Source organism: Peromyscus californicus, unplaced genomic scaffold (genome assembly GCF_007827085.1).
Source record: "Peromyscus californicus insignis strain IS unplaced genomic scaffold, ASM782708v3 Scaffold_4__1_contigs__length_199733344, whole genome shotgun sequence".
In the NCBI taxonomy this organism is placed as follows: domain Eukaryota; kingdom Metazoa; phylum Chordata; class Mammalia; order Rodentia; family Cricetidae; genus Peromyscus; species Peromyscus californicus.
In genome coordinates this window covers 142559505-142577960 of record NW_026294562.1, presented here as the reverse complement: position 1 = coordinate 142577960, position 18456 = coordinate 142559505, and the positions used below count along the sequence as shown (strand labels likewise).

At 38.1% G+C, this 18456-nt stretch overlaps 1 protein-coding gene and 1 pseudogene across 2 annotated transcripts in view; both read right to left on the bottom strand.

Annotated features, from left to right (window-relative positions):
* Positions 1-12962, bottom strand: part of Snurf (SNRPN upstream open reading frame) — a 36787-nt gene extending 23825 nt beyond the window's left edge. For both annotated transcript variants that reach the window (XM_052761324.1, XM_052761325.1), the window contains exons 1-2: positions 12893-12962; positions 11520-11637 (exon numbers count right to left, since the gene is read on the bottom strand). In XM_052761324.1, coding sequence (XP_052617284.1) covers positions 11520-11637; positions 12893-12947 — 173 coding nt within the window. In that variant the 5' untranslated portion in view covers positions 12948-12962. The remainder of the gene's footprint in view (positions 1-11519; positions 11638-12892) is intronic.
* A 2583-nt stretch (positions 12963-15545) lies between these two features.
* On the bottom strand, positions 15546-17767 carry LOC128124725 (60S ribosomal protein L10-like; annotated as a pseudogene).
* Between the last annotated feature and the right edge of the window lie 689 nt (positions 17768-18456).

Sequence of the window (18456 nt, the reverse complement as noted above, 5' to 3'; positions counted from 1 at the left end):
TAGAAATGACATGTTCAGAGATAGTGATGTCTACTACTCCTTACCTTCTTTGGTTCTAATACATCTAAATCTCAGTTCAGAATCTTGCTCAAGGCTAGAACCATTTCATCTGTCTGGCATCCTTAACCAGGAGAAAAGAACCCTTCTAGAACTCTTGGAAAGTATTCACAGAAAGAGACCTCTTAATACAAAGCACATGTATTTCACCAACCCTTCTATCTATTTCAAACAAATCACCCCATTAAACAAACATTGAACTTCTGAGAAATTGAAACCCCAAAGAAGAAAATGATCATATCTTCTTAACATGTGACCCTTCCCTAGCATGCACACCAAGGCTAAGTGCCTAAACACTCACAGCCACTGAACAAAAAAAGTTGGTGAAATCACATGTAAACAATTTTTTTTCCATGGATAGTTATACAGTAGTCAAAAATGTGTGTATGTATGTGTATATGTGGGGTGTGTGTGTGTGTGTGTGTGTGTGTGTGTGTGTGTGTGTGTGTATAAGACGCTGACTGACTAAAATTGTACCTGGGGTATGACTCACACTAAGTAAAACATCTACCTCTGATTTATGATTCCAAATTATTTTTTAAAAGAAATTCTCCTTTTTCAGCTCAGAGCAATTTTAAATACTGATTGTCTTATATTTTACCAACAGTACTGGGATTATAGAAGTGCAACCTGTGCCCAGCTTCAAATCACACACCACTGAAAGAAAAATTAGCGAATATGCAAGAACAATATGGTCAACTTTATTTTTACTGGACAAATGAGAATTTGTAGTCATAATGAACAGGATGCAGTGAGGTATGTTGTCACATGTCTATAATTCCAAGAATTAGTTGGGATCTATGGAACCATTTTTATCTTTTCATTCAGTCCACATACCTCTAGTGATGATGACAGTGTTTCAGGGTTTTTGTTATTAAAAATTCAGTTTTTATGTGTATAGGTATTTTTTACCTGCATGCATACATGTGCACTGCATGCATGCCTTGCCACTGTAGAGGCTAGAAGAAATTGGATTCCCTGGGAATGAAGTGTGAGCTGTTATGTAGGTGCTAGAAATCAAACCTGAGTCTCTGGGAGAGCAGCCAGTGCTCCTGACCACTGAATCATTACTCAGCCCCAAGTCTTCCCTTTTTTTGTAAAGCAAATTTGGAGTTTATTGGAAGTTATTTTTAACATAGATTTTAAGCACAAGTATTAAAAGCAAAAGAGGAGCTCAGGCACCAAAGAAAAACACTCAGCAGCAAGGGTATGGGTGTCTCAAAGAAATGTTGACTAGGGATTTTGTGGTAGTGATGAAGGTGGTCATATCTGGCATCACTTTTCTTACTAGCTTCTTAATCATTATATTTGAAAGAAAACATCTGAGAGCAACATCATTTAAAACCATTTTGATAAAGCATAACCACTACTATGTATCATAAATCAGGTATAAGACATTTTATTTTCAGGCTGCTTTTGACACATGGTCTCATGTACCCTGGGCTGGCCTTGAACTGATCTTGATCTGCCTTCCTTTACCTTCCAAGTAGTAGGAGCACATGAAACCAAGACTAGTGACAGTAGTTTTATAAGGACATTTTTCTCACTTAATACAGAAATTTTGAAAACAGAAATGTAAAATGCAACAACAACAAAAATACCAATCTTGAGATGCCAAGCCTGCCGTCCAGGGAGCAACATGTAATGGCACACAGGTATTTTGTCAAGAGTTAAGCTGTGAGCTTGGCAGTGGTGGCACACGCCTTTAATCCCAGCACTTGGAAAGCAGAGGCAGGCAGATCTCAGTGAGTTCAGGGCTGGCCTGGTCTGCAGAGTGAGTTCCAGGACAGCCAGGACTGTTATACAGAGAAACCCTGTCTTGGAGAACCAAACAAACAAACAAACAAAAACAGTGAAGCTGTGATTTACCGAACCCACTATCAACAGGATAAATCCTTCCTGTTCTGACTAATGCTGTGATAAACACATACACATTTTTGCAACCCTTCATTTACCCAGGAGAGTAGAGTGATCCAGACAGAATCACTGGATCAGAGGCTGCAGAGGGCTCCAAGGTCTTGCATTCCTGGTGTCAAATATCCGCTAATGCTTTGATTCCAGGAGGCGCCCCTACCCGCCCCACCCCCACACTTTGTTGCTGTGTCTTTGTTGATGCTCCTTGCTCTTGTATAATTATAAAAGCACTCACATAAAAAATAAATAAATACCAATCTTACATCCATCACAGCAAATCCTCCCAAATGAGAATAGGATTCCAATGACTATTACCAAGGTGCAGTTTCTTGCTCCACTTAATGCCTATTCTGATGTTATAGATCCCTTTCTTTTCAAAGTTACACAGATAGGCCTAAACAAGTGTGTTTTGCATGGATTTTTTTTGAGGGCGGGTGTTGAATCAAGTTCTCATGTATTCTAGGCTGAGCTCCATGCCACTATATAATTGAGAATGATTATAAATTTCTGATCCTCTTATCTCTATTTCCCAAGCGACAGAATTACAGGTGTGCATTACTAGGTCTGATTCACGTGGACTGTATTCACCATTATGTTTATGAAGTTCTACCAGGTTTTTACATGTATAGATTATTAAATTCATATGCTTTCATTTATTCAATCTAATTATATAGCTTTGACTATTACATATAGTGTTGCTATACAGTTTTAAATACGGGCTAGTAAGATGGCTTAGCGAGTTAATTAACTAAAGAGAATCAACCACAATTGACCTGCATAGTTTTGCTCTCCTTCAGCATGAGCCAGTTGACAGGAAAAATGCAGAGCAAGAAGTAGGTCCAGCCCAGGCCAAATGTGATTTAACTTGTCTTGGTATTCAATGACTCTTTAAGCACAAAATGACACAGAGAAACACATTCAGCTTGCTGTCTAATTTAATATCTATACTATCTTGTGGTGGTATTGTGTTCCCCAAAATATTGTACACTCTAATAATCTTATCTGGGGTCAGAGAACAGGACAGCCACAATATTAAACATAGAGGATAGGCAGTGGTAGCACACGCCTTTAATCCTAGCATTCCAGAGGCAGAAATCCCTCTGGATCTCTGTGAGTTCAAGGCCACATTGGAAACAGCCAGGCATGGTGACACATGCCTTTAATCCCAAGAAGTGAGCCTTTAATCTCAGGGAGTGATGGCAGAAGGCAGAAAGTTATATAAGGCGTGGAGACCAGAAACTAGCAGCATTTGGCTAGTTAAAAGCTTTCCGGCTTTTCGAGCAGCAGTTCAGCTGAGATTCATACTGGATGAGGACTCAGAGGCTTCCAGTCTGAGGAAACAGGATCAGCTGAGGAACTGGCAAGATGAGGTAGCTGTGGCTTGTTCTGCTTCTCTGATCTTCCAGCATTCACCCTAATAACTGGCCTCAGGTTTGATTTTACTAATAAGTACCTTTAAGATTCATGCTACACTATCTTGCCTCTGGTTTCTGTAACTCGAGAGTGAAACAGTCCTAAAAGTAATAGAAGGAAGACCCTGCTCAAACAGAGCAAAAGAATGCAGTCATTTCTTTGCAGGTTTACATTACAGGAGAAACTCCTTAGAGAACCTGTAGTTTTCAGGCAGTAAATGCACACATTTGAATTTGTGTGGGCATGATTTCCCTGAATGAACTTTGAGCATACTTTGCTCACCTGAATCATGTTAATCTTTGTAGTTGTTGTTGTTGTTTGAGACAAGGATTCATTCTTGGTGGCCTAGAAATCACTATGTACACCTGACTGGACTGAAAATCATACAAACATCTTGCATCTGTCTGCCAAGTGCTAGGATTAGAGTTGTACTCCACAATGGCCAGCCTTGTGAATCTTCCTAAATGTTATTTTGTCTGCCTTTAGGAAGCTAAACTTGTAGATTCATCTCCATAAACTCTAAATGGTCCTGTTTTTACATTATTACCCATGGGTAACAAGAATATTGAGAGTGTTCTTAAGTGTGTGTCACTTCTATACCTTATCAAAATCCCCTTCAGGCAAAAATTGGCAAGACTTTACATATCAGATGCTTTGTGGATTCAGGGAAATATTAAATTCCTGTAAGGAAATCTCTTTGTTTCAAGTGTTATAAATTGAAGTCAAGATCATAAAGTTAGATAAGAGCTTTGATAATGATATCCCCCCCATCAATTCCAATATTATCTACTTTAAATCCTTGCCATTTAGGAAAAATAATAAGGATACCTCCTGAGTAACTCTTCAAAATGAACTTTAGGCTGTAGCTGATTTAGAACCCAACCACATTCTTCACAGAAAAGGAAATTTATCCTAAAATTCATATGGAATAACAGAAGACCTAGGATAGCCAAAGCGATCCTGAGCAAAAAGAACAATACTGAAGGGATTACCATGGCAGATTTCAAGCTAAACTAAAGAGCTGGAATAATAGAAACAGAAGGGGCTAACACAAAGCCAGACATGCAGAACAATGAAACCAAATAAAAGTCCCAAACATGAGTGAACATAACTATGGACATATGATGTTTGACAAAGATTTCAAAATACACATTAGAAAAAAAGATAGCTTCTTTAACAAATGATCGTGGAAAAACAGAATGTCAACATGTAGAATAGTGAAATTAGACCCACATTTATTACCTTGCACAGAAGTTAACCCCAAATGGATCAAAGACCTAAAATATACAACCAGAGAAGCTGAAATTTCCAGAAGAAAACATAGAAAATATACCAGAAGATACAGGTACAAGAAAGGGCTTTCTGAATAGGACTCCATTTAATCAGGACTTAAGGCCAAGAACTGACAAACAGAACTTTATAAAACTGAAAAACTTCTGTACAGTTAAAGTACAATCAATTGAGTGAAGATGAAGCCCACACAGTGGGAGATAATCTGTTATGTATGTAATTGATAAATGATTAATATACATAACATACAAAGAACACTAACACAAAAGGAAAGGAATAAGAAAATAATAAATAAATAAATAAATAACCCAGTTAAAAATAGGTTATGGATCTGAACAGAGTTCCAGACCTCAACACAAACCCAGTTACACTGAACCTGATAGAAGATAATGTGAGAAGTAGCCTAGAATGCATTGGCACAGTAGACTACTTCTTAAATGTAACACCAGTAGTTCAGACACTGAGAGCAACAATTAATAAATGGGACCTCCTGACACTGAGAAGCTTCTGTAAGGCAAAGGACACGGTAAATAAGACAAAAGGACAGCCCACTGAATGAGAAAATATATTCACCAACCCCACATCTGACAGAGAGCTGATCTCTAAAATATACAAAGATCTCAACAAACTAGACATCAAAATACCAAACAATCAAATTAAAAAAAATGAGATGAAGATCTAAACAGAGATTCTCAAGAGAAGAATCTCAAATGGCCAAAAGACAATTAAGGAATTGCTCAGCATCCTTAGTCATCAGGGAAATGCAAATCAAAATGACTCTGAGATACCTACCATCTTACACCTGTCAGAATGGCTAAGATTTAAAAAAAAACACTGATAATAGCTTATGTTGGAGAGGATGTGGAGCAAAGGGAACACTCCTCCACTGTTGGTGGAAGTGCAAACTTGTTCAAACACTTTGTAAATCAATATGGCAGTTTCTCAGAAAATTGGGAATCAATCTAACTAAAGACCCAATGAAATCACTCTGGGGCATACACCCAAGGGATGCTCAATCATACCAAAAGGACACTTGCTCAACTATGTTTATAGCAGCATTATTCATAATAGCCAGAATGTAGAAATAACCTAGATGCCCCTCAACCAAAGAATGGATAGAGAAAATGTGATACATTTATACAATGGAGCATTACTCAGAGGTAAAAAGAAAACAACAACAAAAAAAATGATATTATGAAATTTGCAGGAAAATGGATGAAACTAGAAAAAATCATCCTGAATGAGGTAACCCAGACCCAGAAAGACAAGCATGGTATGTATTCACTCATAAGTGAACATTAGGTGTAAGTAAAGGATAATCATGCTATCTATAATCCACAGCCCAAGAGAGGCTAGGATTTCCCTGGGAAGGGGAAATAGAAGAGATTTCCTGAGTAAAGGGGAGGGGTAGGAGAGTATGGGAATATGAGGGATGGGATTGGGCAGGGTGGGGGCAGGACAGAAGAAAAGAGTAATGAAAGAGATGTCTTGATAGAAAGGCACAGTTCAGGATTTGGAAGATACCTGGTGAAAGACAAACTCCCATTAATCTACAAGGATGACTCCAGCTAAGACTCCTAGCAATAGTGGAGAAGGTGCCTGAACTGGCCATTTCTTATAATCAGATTGGAGAATACACTAACTGTCATTAGAGAGCCTTCATCCAGTAACTGATGGAAGCAGATGCAGAGATCCAAGGCCAAGCACTGAGAACTGGGCTGAGCTCCAAGAGTCCTGTTGAAAAGAGGGAGGAGGGAATGTATGAGGTGGGGTGAGGGGGTGGGGGTGGGTCAAGATCAAAATGGGGAACCCACAGAAACAGGTGGCCTGAGCTTCTGGGAGCTCAGGGACTCTGGACCAACAGCTAGGGAGCCTGAATGAGACTGACCTAGACCCTCTACATGTGTGTGATAGTTTTGTAACTTGGACTGTTTGTGAGGCTCCTAGCAGTGGGATCAGGACCTGTCCCTGGCACTTGAGCTGACTTTTGTGAACCTATTCCCCCTGTTGGGTTGCTTCACTCAGCCTTGATGCAGGGGGGGAGGAGCTTGGCCCTGTCTCAACTTGATGTGTCTTGCTTTGTTGATGCTCATGGATGCCTGACTCTTTCTTAGTGGAGAAGAGGAGTCAATGGGGAAGGGTAGCTGTGGTGTGTGGGGGTGGGGAATGGGGAAGAGAGGAAAGGGGAAGAGAGGAAAGGCAGGAGGGGAAACTGTGGTTGGGATGTCAAATAAATGAAAACAAATAATTAATAAAATAAATGAAAATGGCAAAAATATCTTTCAAAGTGTTCAACTTCCTTAGCAAATGGGAAAATGAAAACACTTTGAAATTTCATTTATCCTCAATCAGAATGGCTAAGAAACAAAACAAAACAAATAAGCAAACAAAAAACAGAAACAAAATAAACCAAACCAAAAAACCCAAAAACCATGCTGGTGAGGATATGGGGAAAGGGAGTTTTCATTTACTGATGGCTAGGATTGCACTCTGGTGGGGTCCTTGTAGAAATCAATGTAGAGAGTTCTCCAAAAGCTAAAAGGAAATCTATCCTATAACCCAGTTATATCATTTTTATTTGCCATATGCTCAAAGACCTTGACATCAAATCCACAGAAACTTTTTCAGTATTGTTTTTCTGTTCTATTCACAATATCTAGGGAATTCAAACAACCTAAATGTCTTGAAACTGATGAATAGATAATGAAAAGGGGGTTCAAATGTACAATGGAAGTCTATTCAAATTTCGAGAAAAATGAATTCATGAAATTTGTCTGTAAAAGGTGGATCTAGAAAATGTTCTACTGAGGGATGCAACCCATACTCAGAAAGGCAAACACTGGCAGTTTTCTTTTATTTGTGGATGCTATTTCAGAATCTTTAGATGTGAGCAACCTGAGTTAACCTGGAGTTAACCAGAGAGAGATACCAGGAGAGTAAAAAGGGAGCATGGAAGAGAGGGGAAGAGAATCATCCCTAAACACAAACAAATACAAGCAACACTAAATTAATTTCACAAGTTATATATAATAATAATAGCTAAAGAAGAGGTCATGGATTTGAGAAGGAGTTGGGGGGAACAGGAGAAGTTTGAGGGGGAAGGGAGGGACTCAAAATGATATAAATATAATATTCATACATGAAATTCTAAAATAAATAATGACCAAAAAATGGAACCCAGCTACCAAATCTGAGACATACTTTGCTCCTGCCAATTGACATTTAGGAGGCAATCTAGGACAGTCATTACTAAACTGTAAGGAACATGTGAATTAATATGAATATAAATTTAGTAGGATTGAGTTTGAGCTTATTAACACTCACATATTCAATATGATATTCAGCTGTGACACCTCATTAGATTTGATGTATTTCATGGACTTTTGTTGATCCAAAGTTAGAGAACTACAATCTCGCCAGTAGTAATTTATTTTAGTTTTGTCTTTAGAGCACAGCTGACACTTGATGAAATAGAAATTCAAAGACCCCAGCTAGACATTGTGAATTTGAATGCCTAGGTGAAGGTTATACCTAGTGTTTTAACAGCTCCCATGTGAAGCAAATGCCCATTAAATTTGAGGAACAATTGGTAGTGCTAGAGAAATATTACAATTAGGGAGAACTGCTGGAGAGAAAAGCAAATATCCAATAGGGAAGAAAAGACTGAGTTCTGTACCTATAAGTAAAATTACACTGCTTGATCAATAGGAGGCAAGCTTCTGATTAAAGGGAAATACCCAATAGCAGGTAGAGGAAGGAGTTAAACAGTGTACATGCAAGTGGAAGTTAAGGAGGAATAGACAAGAGATTGCAGGCCAGGTGTTGGTGCCGCACGCCTTTAATCCCAGCACTCGGGAAACAGAGCCAGGCAGATCCCTGTGAGTTCAGCCTAGTCTACAGTGCGAGATCAAAGACAGGTACCAAAACTACACAGAGAAAACCCTGTCTTGAAAAACCAAAAAAAAAAAAAAAAAGGAGGGAGAGATTGTAATAATTCTATTTATGCAAGGCAAAGTGTCTTATGTATCTAGTGAGGAGGCCAGAAAAACCTTGGAATCAATTCTATAGAAGGAATATGTTACAAGTTTTATTTTATTTTACAATTAGGTAGAGTAGGGCTAGTCTGAGGAGTGGGGAGTAACATTTCATAGATGTAATACAGTGAACTGGAAGATAATGGGATGGTAAGAAGCAGATCCTACCTGGGAGGCAGAAAAAGGAGGTCTCACAGGATCCTGAGGTGTGGATCTAGATGGAGGGTCAGGGCAAGCAAGTGTCTAAAGAGCTAAGGAGGTGTTTGGGGTGGGAATGAGCAGACTAGCTGTCTGTCTGATTAGGGAAGTCTCTAAACGGCTTGATGAGCTTATTGAATAGGAAGCAGCAGGCCTACCTGGTGGTGATGGGAAATCGAAACTTAAAGGAGCAGAGCCGATAAATGAGAATTTGGTCTTCAGATGACTACTCTCATATGCTAAGATTAAAAATCAATACAAGTATACAAATATAGACACCGTGCAAAATATCATTCTTATTCCTTGGTAAGGATGTCTATACATGGAAAAAGAGAAGGTATTACATAAAATGTTAAATTTCTGGGCTGAGGTATATATCATGGTATATAACTCTTGCCTCCTATGAAAAAAATGTTTGGTTTAAATATCATAATCACAAACGACAAGAAAATTAATTTCTTTATAAAAATTCTCTGCTTAATACAACTTTAGTCAGATTTCCCACTTTTGATTAGGACTGTCTCAGCAGTTTTCAATTTTTGCAAAGACCCTGCTATCTAAATTAACAAGAGTATCCCATAGTAGATATGGAATAATGTTTTTCATCTGCCACCCCCAATCCATGGTATCTTGTCACACTGAATTAACTTCAGCCAGAATTCCTAGTAATGCTCAATAATCATCAATCTTCTGGCCTCCCTAACTTTTCCTGGATCATAATTTCATACTTTTCCATGTTTTACTTTGTGTTAAGCCAATCTCTCTCTCCACATGAAGACTCTGTTTTAGTAGTCTCTTTATATACATTAAGGGTTAGTTTTGCAGTGCTTTAATATTATTGCTGAATACATTTCAAATATTACACATAGATACACACACACAAACACATCAGAATACTTATATGTTATGCAAAATTCATGTGATCCTTTAGGAGAACGTGTGTGTCATTGCAGAAAATAGGTAACCAAGAGCCCTTTTCTTTGGCCTCTGTCATAACAGCTATGGTTATAGAAATATATCGTAGTTAATTGAACGCAAATTGTGGTTAAAATGAATCTCACTGAAACAGAAAGGAATACACTGTGCCGTTAAAAGTATCAAGAACTATTTCAAGAAATTTTGACAAAGGTATTAAAACAACACAAAAATATATTGAAAATGGCATATAAATTGACAACTTCTGTAATCATAGCATAATTACAGAAGTATTTTCATTTGTCATATAAACAAAAGCTTTGTCAAGACATTTGTAATGTCAGATACAAATGAAATAATTAAAAGCCTAAATAGAGAAGGTCGATATTTTATTATTTGTATTTATTTTAGTGTTTTGAGACAAGGTCTTGTTAGCCTGGAACTTAATCATCTGTAAACAAGCCTGGGCTGAAAATCATAGACATCTACCTACCTCTGCTTCTCAAGTACTGGGATTAAAGGCATGCTCCACCTGGCACAGCTATGTAAGACAGAGACTCAGTAGCTGGCTCTGACCTCCAGATACTCTTAACTTCACTTCCCAGAAGCGTGATAATAGGTGTGGGCCCCAATTGCCCGACTTTAGATATTTTCAAATTTGAATTCCATATGTGAACATTCTAGCAATGGTAGATATAAATCCATGTATTAAAACAGTAATACTGACTAGCAAGGTGGTGCATACAGGTGATACCAAAACAGAGTGTTGGGTATGGCAGGACTATTGCGTATGAGGCTAGCCTAAGCTACAGTGTGAGACCCGGTTTCAAAGCACTGAACAAAAAATAAACAAGCAAACCACTTCCTCCCCCCAAAAAAAACTAAGAAAAAAAATTTTAAAAGTTGAAAATAAGTATAAAATATAGAAAATGTAACAAGTCCATTTCCAATGACCACAGAAACGAAAACCAAAATAGGATGTAGCCTGCCTTAGCCAGCACTTCAGAGCAGAGACAATTATGGCCCTTAAGGCTCAACTTTTCTGCAAGATTGGTTCCTTGCCTACACATTACAAGAAATGGGGAAACTAGCTATGCACTGAATGATGATGAATTTCTGGGTTGTTGCTCAGCAAAAGTGACACAAACACTCTAAGGTTGATTCTTTGTAATAAATTTACTTCTGTTGAAGGGTGTTCTGCAAATTTAAGCAGGTATTCCCAACAGATTACCCTGGATTTTTTATTCCTAACATGAAGGGGTTCTGGGTTGTCAAAGCTTGGTCTCACATTCATTTTGTTTCTTTTTTTGTTGTTGTTGATGTATTGTTTTTTTTTTCCAGACAGGGATGTAGCTCTGGCTGTCCTAGAACTAACTCTGTAGACCAGGTGGCCTTGAATTCACAGAGATCCACTTGCTCTGTCGCCCTAAGTGCTGGGATTAAAGACTTGTACCACCAAAGTCCAGTGAGGCCTCACTTCTTAAGGCCCAGAGTACATGTAGAACATAGACTGTTGTTTTCTGCAGGAATAATGGTTTTCAAAATGGGCTCTGATTGGGAAGTGGGTGCTGCAGAGTCTGATGTTCAATGACTGACACTCTTACAATGGACTGTTAAAGAAGCTCAGTTAAGTGCTTGACTAGTATTTTCCTGGCTCCATTCCCAGTACATTATAATACAGAGCATGGAGGTGCACACCTGTAATAACAGCATCCAGGACATGGAGGAAGGAGGATCAGAAAATCCAGATTATTCTCCACTGCTGCAAGCCGCAGTAATAGGAAGTAGGATTTCAGCTGATATGACAAGCTAATACCTGGAAGAAATTCAGGGCCTTTCAGAGGTCAAGGTGAGGCTCAAGGAGTCTTGGTGATATTGGCCTTTGCTTATTACCATTTCCTACCATGAATTTCTTGTGTGCTATTGTAGCTTTTCCATCATTCAAAGGGCACTATTTCCCCTCTACTAATGGAATATTTAGATAACTTCCTGAGCAGTAATGCAGCAAGGATCCCTAATTTCAGGCCTCTGTCATTATCATAATTAGTGGGACCTGGCCAGGACCATCCCCAGGTGGATAAAGTGTCTTATCAGAGATACCTCTGTACACTCTAAGAACAGACTTAAGAATCCAGACTATCTGTTTGAGAAGGCCTGGCAGATGTGCTAATTGAACTTACCTTTCCCCTTTCCAAAGTCTTATCTCTAGTTTTAGATCCAATTTTAACTATTAAGTCAGAACCTAATTACTACTTACAGGTACATCAAGCTGACTCAGGAAACCCAGTCACCCAATGCACTCCCTTGCCCTGCCAGAAAACTGGAGTCATCAAGATAGCTTGGACAGATAAGGGGCCAAAGAAAAATAAAGCAGCTTTATTTCCACCTGTCACTGATAGACTCCTAACACTTTAACTACCCACTTCTAAGAATATAGTTGAGCACATAAAATCCTCCTTGCTCAGAAATTAACCAAATTTAGCCCTCAGTTGATTTTATTCCCCAATGGTCAATTCCCTTTTGAGCTGCAGATAATGGCTGACAATTACTGCTTTTTGGTTTGATTTTATTACCCTTCCTTTTGACCCTGAGGTAATTCAAGCCTGGTGACCTTGCTTTAACCAGAGCATTGCTATTTCATGGGTAAATAACTGTAAACCTCAAAGACTTGGGAGGGTGAGACAGAGAAGAAAAGAGAATCAAAGAACTAGATGGGTAAGAAATGGAGAAGAACAAACTGAGACATAAAGAAGAACTAGATAAAGGGCTAGAAGAGAGTACCAGAGGAACAAGATGGAAGATGAGGAAGATGGGTAAGAACAAGATGAGGAAGAACAAGATGAGAATGAAGGAGATGGGAGAGGAGCTAATATGGGAAAGAACTAGATAGATGAGAACCTAGATGGGCAGAACTAAGGTGAGAAAATTAAGATAGAACTTAGAGGGAAGGCAGATACATATAGAGAGAAACCAGGCCAAAAAGGAGCTAGACATGAGAACAGAACTGAAACTGTGTAGATAGAATTTTATCATACAGGAATAAAGTAAACAGACAAAAGAGATTGGTGTACTTAGATCCTTTTCCCAAAAATAATTCACTCTGTTTGTAGCTTCTCTTCTGGGCATCTGGAAAAAAAGATTATTAAGGCAAGACCGTACAATTTTCAAGACTCCAGCACATAGCAATCTGGTGTCTAACTTGGGATACATGAAATCTTCTTTCAAAAAAAAGATAAAACATAAACAGCAAATATATGGCTATATATTACTGGGCATATGAGCAACACTATCAGTAAATATTACTATCTGGAAGATTACAATATATATTTATAGATTCATAAAAGGAAAACTCCAAGTTATAAAACATGATAATACCATTTCTACAAATCAAGATCTGTCACTCAAAAGTATTTGTGCCTTTCACCAATTTAAAGACATGCACATACACACATATGCATTTTTGATATATATCAGAAACAGATAAATACTGAAACATTATATGATCTCACTTTTCTGGGGGGAGGCATAAAACTGAATTCTATGGAAGAAGAAGTTGAATGCTGGTCACCAGTGTTGGGGCATGGCTCAGGGAAATGTTGGGTTAGGGCTCTATAATTAGGATGCTTTGGAGCAGTTTTGAGGTGACTCTAGTTGTGAGTGGTTTTCCAGAACTTAGAAAACAAGCTCCCATGGAAATTTTTTTGGGGAAATAGGAAGGCTGCAATGATGACTGTGGGGTATTACTGTCAGACTGCTTGATGGCCGAATCCTGCTCCTGAATACAAAGATGTCAAAAAAAAAAAAAAAAAAAAAAAAACCTCCTGCCTCTTGGATCGTCCTTGTAAATGGTCTTGTATTTGAAAGTTCAGCAAGTAAACTAAGAACTAAGCAGTGGTGTGGGAACAACATGGCAGACTCCATGGTGAGCAGTCTACCTGCCTATTGAAGTAGGGTAACAGTTGAATGAAAGTTATTAATGACAAAGGATAAATTAAAGGTAGAATTACAGATTAGTTTCAATAGCACTATCTTAATTACTGACAAGTGTCAATGCAAAACCCATAGCTCTCTTCATAAACAGAGTAAAGGTAGTTTATTCTGGATCCATTCTGAGTGACCATGCCTTACAAACATAGATTTAGGTTACCTCACATTCCATTTTCAAACATGGAAGCAGTTTCAAGAATTTTTTTATATAGATTTTATACAGAACAAGTTCATAAATCAAGACAAATTTAAAATATATTGGGAAGTATATCAGAGAGACAGATACATCAAAATGGGGGAAGCTTTTCTGTTGGTCTAAGGCACTATCTGATGACATTATTCATTTCGGGGTTGGTAGAAGCTAGTTGACTACTAACGTAACAGACTCTAAAAGGTTTCTTGTTTTATTTTGTTTTTAATTTGTTAGTGACAATCTGTTAGTTTTAACACAACTTGGTCAAGAAATGCCTGTTCTGGAGTCCTGGCATTAGCCCAAGATAAGGTAACTAGTCTCCAGACTGGCAATATTTCACTGTCTCCACAGTACTGAAATTGTAATGTGTCAACAAATCTATGCACACAGGGCTTCTTTTCAAAAGCTTTCATTTGCACAGTGAAGGTAAAGTGAAAGGAGACTTGGCTAAATATACTATGCTGAATTTTATGGAGGCAAAACACACAATGTCTCTGTTTTTGCCATTTTCAATTCGCCTGATCTAGATGTTATAAATTAGGTTAATGATGACTGTTTTTGTAGCTTAGTGGTAGAATTTTTTAACCGACCCCATGCAAAACACTGGGTATAATTCCTAGCAATGTGTGGAGGGAGTCCAAGGAGTCCACAAAAGTGAGATATTAAAAGATTCATAGATGACCAGACAGGAACACCTAAGCCTTCACCCTTTCACATAAATTCAAATAAAACCCACAAGGAAGTCATGCTAGGAGATTCACCCTGTGCAAACAAATTATGTCTCATGTGAATGGATTCTCAGTGTGTTGCCTAATATGGTCAGCTTTAGGCAGAATACAAAAACGTACTTACCTCTTGTCCAGAAAGACTCTAGGGCAGAATGACCATATACGAAGATGAAGTCAAAAGGTCAGTTGTGTCGCAACAGCCTTTCCATGAGGCAATTTCCTGCATAGCTTTTACTATAGGTAATTATTCACTCCACAGAGAGGATCATCCTAGTCCTGTAAAGATTCTGAATGTCAGAGGTTGTTCTTGAATGCTGTACCTCAAAAAACAAGAGATTAAAATGTTTTATGAATTGGTAATGGGGTTGGCCACCTAGACAGCCACTTCTAGGGCCCCAAATAATACTTTTATGCTAGTGTGTGCATAAACTCCTTAAGGACTGCTCTACTAGGCTCTTCATTTCTTTTCTTGACTGTGTATCCTTCATATGACATGGACTAGGCCTTGACAAAGATAGGGTTGAGACCTCTGATCTTTGCAGTTAAGATGAAGCATGAAGACAAAACAAGGAAACCAAGAAAGACAAGGAAAGAGGAAAACAAGAGGTATAGAAAAAGAGAATGATGAAGAGTCAAATGTGAAAAATATACATAATACCCTAATATATTTTCTGTAATTTCTAGGAAGCCATAAATTGGAGCATCAGCATAGTATTAGGATTACCTCTAAGTAGTCAACACTCTATAAGGGAAATCGCAGAAAAAAGATGATGAACACTGCAGCTTAAGGTTCTCCTCAGTGTGGGGTCCTGTGAAGAAAGGAAATAAGCATCAAAACAAATAGAGTTTGGCTGTGGAGGATACAGGGGAGGATACTAAATGCATTGTAATACAGGACAATATTCAGCATCTTGACAATGTATTTTAAACCTGTGGAAACAGAAGAACCAGTCAAAAGCAACAGAACTAGATGGAAATAAATGATAAAATATCAGAGCAAAAAATCAAGAGAAGGGAAATGAAAAATATAAAATAATAAATAAAGTAATCCCAATCACAATAACTAAGTCAATGGTTCCCAACCTTCCTATTGCTATGAACCTTTAATACACTTCCTCATATTGTGGTGACCCCCAACTATAAAATTATTTTTGTTGCTACTTTATATCTGCAATTTTGCTACGGTTATCAATCATAATATAAGTACCTGTGTTTTCTGACAGTGTTAGTTGACCCCTGTGAAAGGATTGTTGATGCCCAAAGTGGTTGTCAACAAAGGGTTGAGAAACACTCTCTTAAATTAAATTAGAATAAACATAACTAAGAAGGTGAAGCACCTCTGTTATGAGAAACTTAAAATCCTGAAGAATGAAATTGATGGAAAGATCCTCGTGTTCATGCATCAGAGTAACTAATATTGTAAAAAGAGTTAAACCACAAAAAAGATAATCTATAGATTTAGTGCAATTCCCATCAAAATTTTAATGACATTCTGCACAGAAGTAGAAAATAAATCCTGTAATTCCTACAGGAGCACAAAATATCCTAGACAACCAGAGCAATTCTGAGCACAAAGAACAGTGCTATAAATGTCCTCATACTAGATCTCAAGTTATACTACAGATGTATTAAAAAGGGTGAGATCTTGGGGCTGGCATGAAGAGGAAAAGAAGGGGAAACTGTGGTAGGTATGTAAAATTTAAAAATAAATAAATAAGTACACAGCATTATGCTGACCGCAAAACAGAAACAGCCCTCAGGATTCAGAGACCTCAAATTCCTGAGTTGAGGCCAGCCTGATCAACAGAGCAAGTTCCAGGATAGACAGAGGGACATAGAGAAGCCCTGTCTCAAAAAACAAAACAAAACAAAAAGACCCAATGTCCAATATAACAGTATAAGGGACTTGAGTATAATTCCTTTATCCTCAGTGCCTTGATTTTGAGAGGGATGACAAAAATAGACACTGAAGAAAAGACCCTAAGGACAACAATGTTTAGAAATTGAAACTATCTCTGTCTCTGTAAAAAAATCAACTTCAAATAAATCAAGGAGTTTTGCAATGGAATACCCAAAGCACTGTTAACGCAACTGTTAGAAGAAAAATAGAGTAAAGTAAGTACCTCATGTCTCTGGAGCAGGACAAAGATTATCTGAAGAAGCCTCCCCTAACTCAACTAATAATGCCAAGAATTTCCAAATGAGATTAGGTAAAATTACAAATGTTTTCCACAGCAAAGAAAACCACTGAGTAAAGAGACAATCCACAGAATGAGAGTAATTTTTTGCTAAGCAAACATCTGATAATAGAATAATATCTATAATATGTAAAGAATTTTTTAAGCATACTGGATGTGGGATTTATTACTGAACATGATTTGTTTGGGTCCAAGAGAGCACTGTGGAAGCCCTCAGGAGTGAAGGGCTCGCCATTTGTTCAAGGGACCATGGCTGGGGATGTATTTGACCCCACAGCCATCAGGAATGAGCCACTTCTCAGCAACCTTGTCTTCAAATCCATCTGCATTAAACTTGGTGAAGCCCCATTTGTTTGTGATGTGGATCTGCTGGCAGCCAGGGAACTTGAATTTGAGTCTACAAAGAGCCTCATTCACATTTTCCTTATTCTGCAGCTTGCTGCAGATGGATATGATGACCTGGCTAAGGTGAACCCTGGCCACTGTGACCTGGGGCTTCCCAAAGGCACCATGCATACCTGTCTGGAGCTTGTCAGTCCCAGCACAGGACAATATCTTGTTGATTTGGATGACATGGAAAGGGTGGAGTCCCACTGGAATATGAAAGCCATCCTTGCCACCACTCTTTCCCATGTGTTTGTTGGCACAAATACTGACATCCCCCAGAGTTTCAGAAGAGAGTTACTCATTATCTGACACCATGTGGTCCCAAAGTGGGAATTCATCAATTTTTGCCTTCTTCAGTCCTGAGTCAAAGAAGCAGATTTTAGGGACTGGGACACCTTGGCAGAAAGGAGTCTTTGGGGTCGGTTTGTTCTTACAATCCCCATGAGGACAGCATCATTGGTGGTGCTCTAGATCATCAGTGGTGTGCCGGGGGGAAAAGCATATGTAAAGATCTTAAAAATCCTAAATGTCAAGAAGTCAATGAACTAAATCAAGAAATGAGTTAATTTAATAAACAGACCCTTCTTAAAAGACAAAGAATAGTCTATATGCATGAGAAAAATGTTCAATCAAAATATCTCTTGAAGAAAATTAAAATTAAAACTACATTGAAATTTCATTTCACCCTTGTCAGAATGAAAATCTTTAAGAAAACAGATAATTGCAAATGCTGATGTAGTTGTAAGGCAGAAGCTTAAACATTTTTAATGGAAATGTAAAATAGTCCAGCCATTATTGAAAACTGCATCATGGTTCCCCCAAATCAAAAACGTTCTAATATATGACCCAGCTACACTACTCCTGCATATTTACTCAAAACACCCCAGGTCAATCCGTCACAAGGAAACTTTCACATTGCTGTTTCTTGTAAGACTATTCATAACGACTAATTTCTAGAATCAATATAAATGTCCATCAGCAAAGCAATCATTAAAGACAACATGATATACATGAGTGTCCCGGGATACACCATGTGGGTCACAAATGAAAACAAAACATAAAGACATGAAAGTGAAGTGGGTATTTTGAGAAAGGTTGGTGACTGTGGTGGAGGATAAGAAGGGAATGACATGTCCAGAATA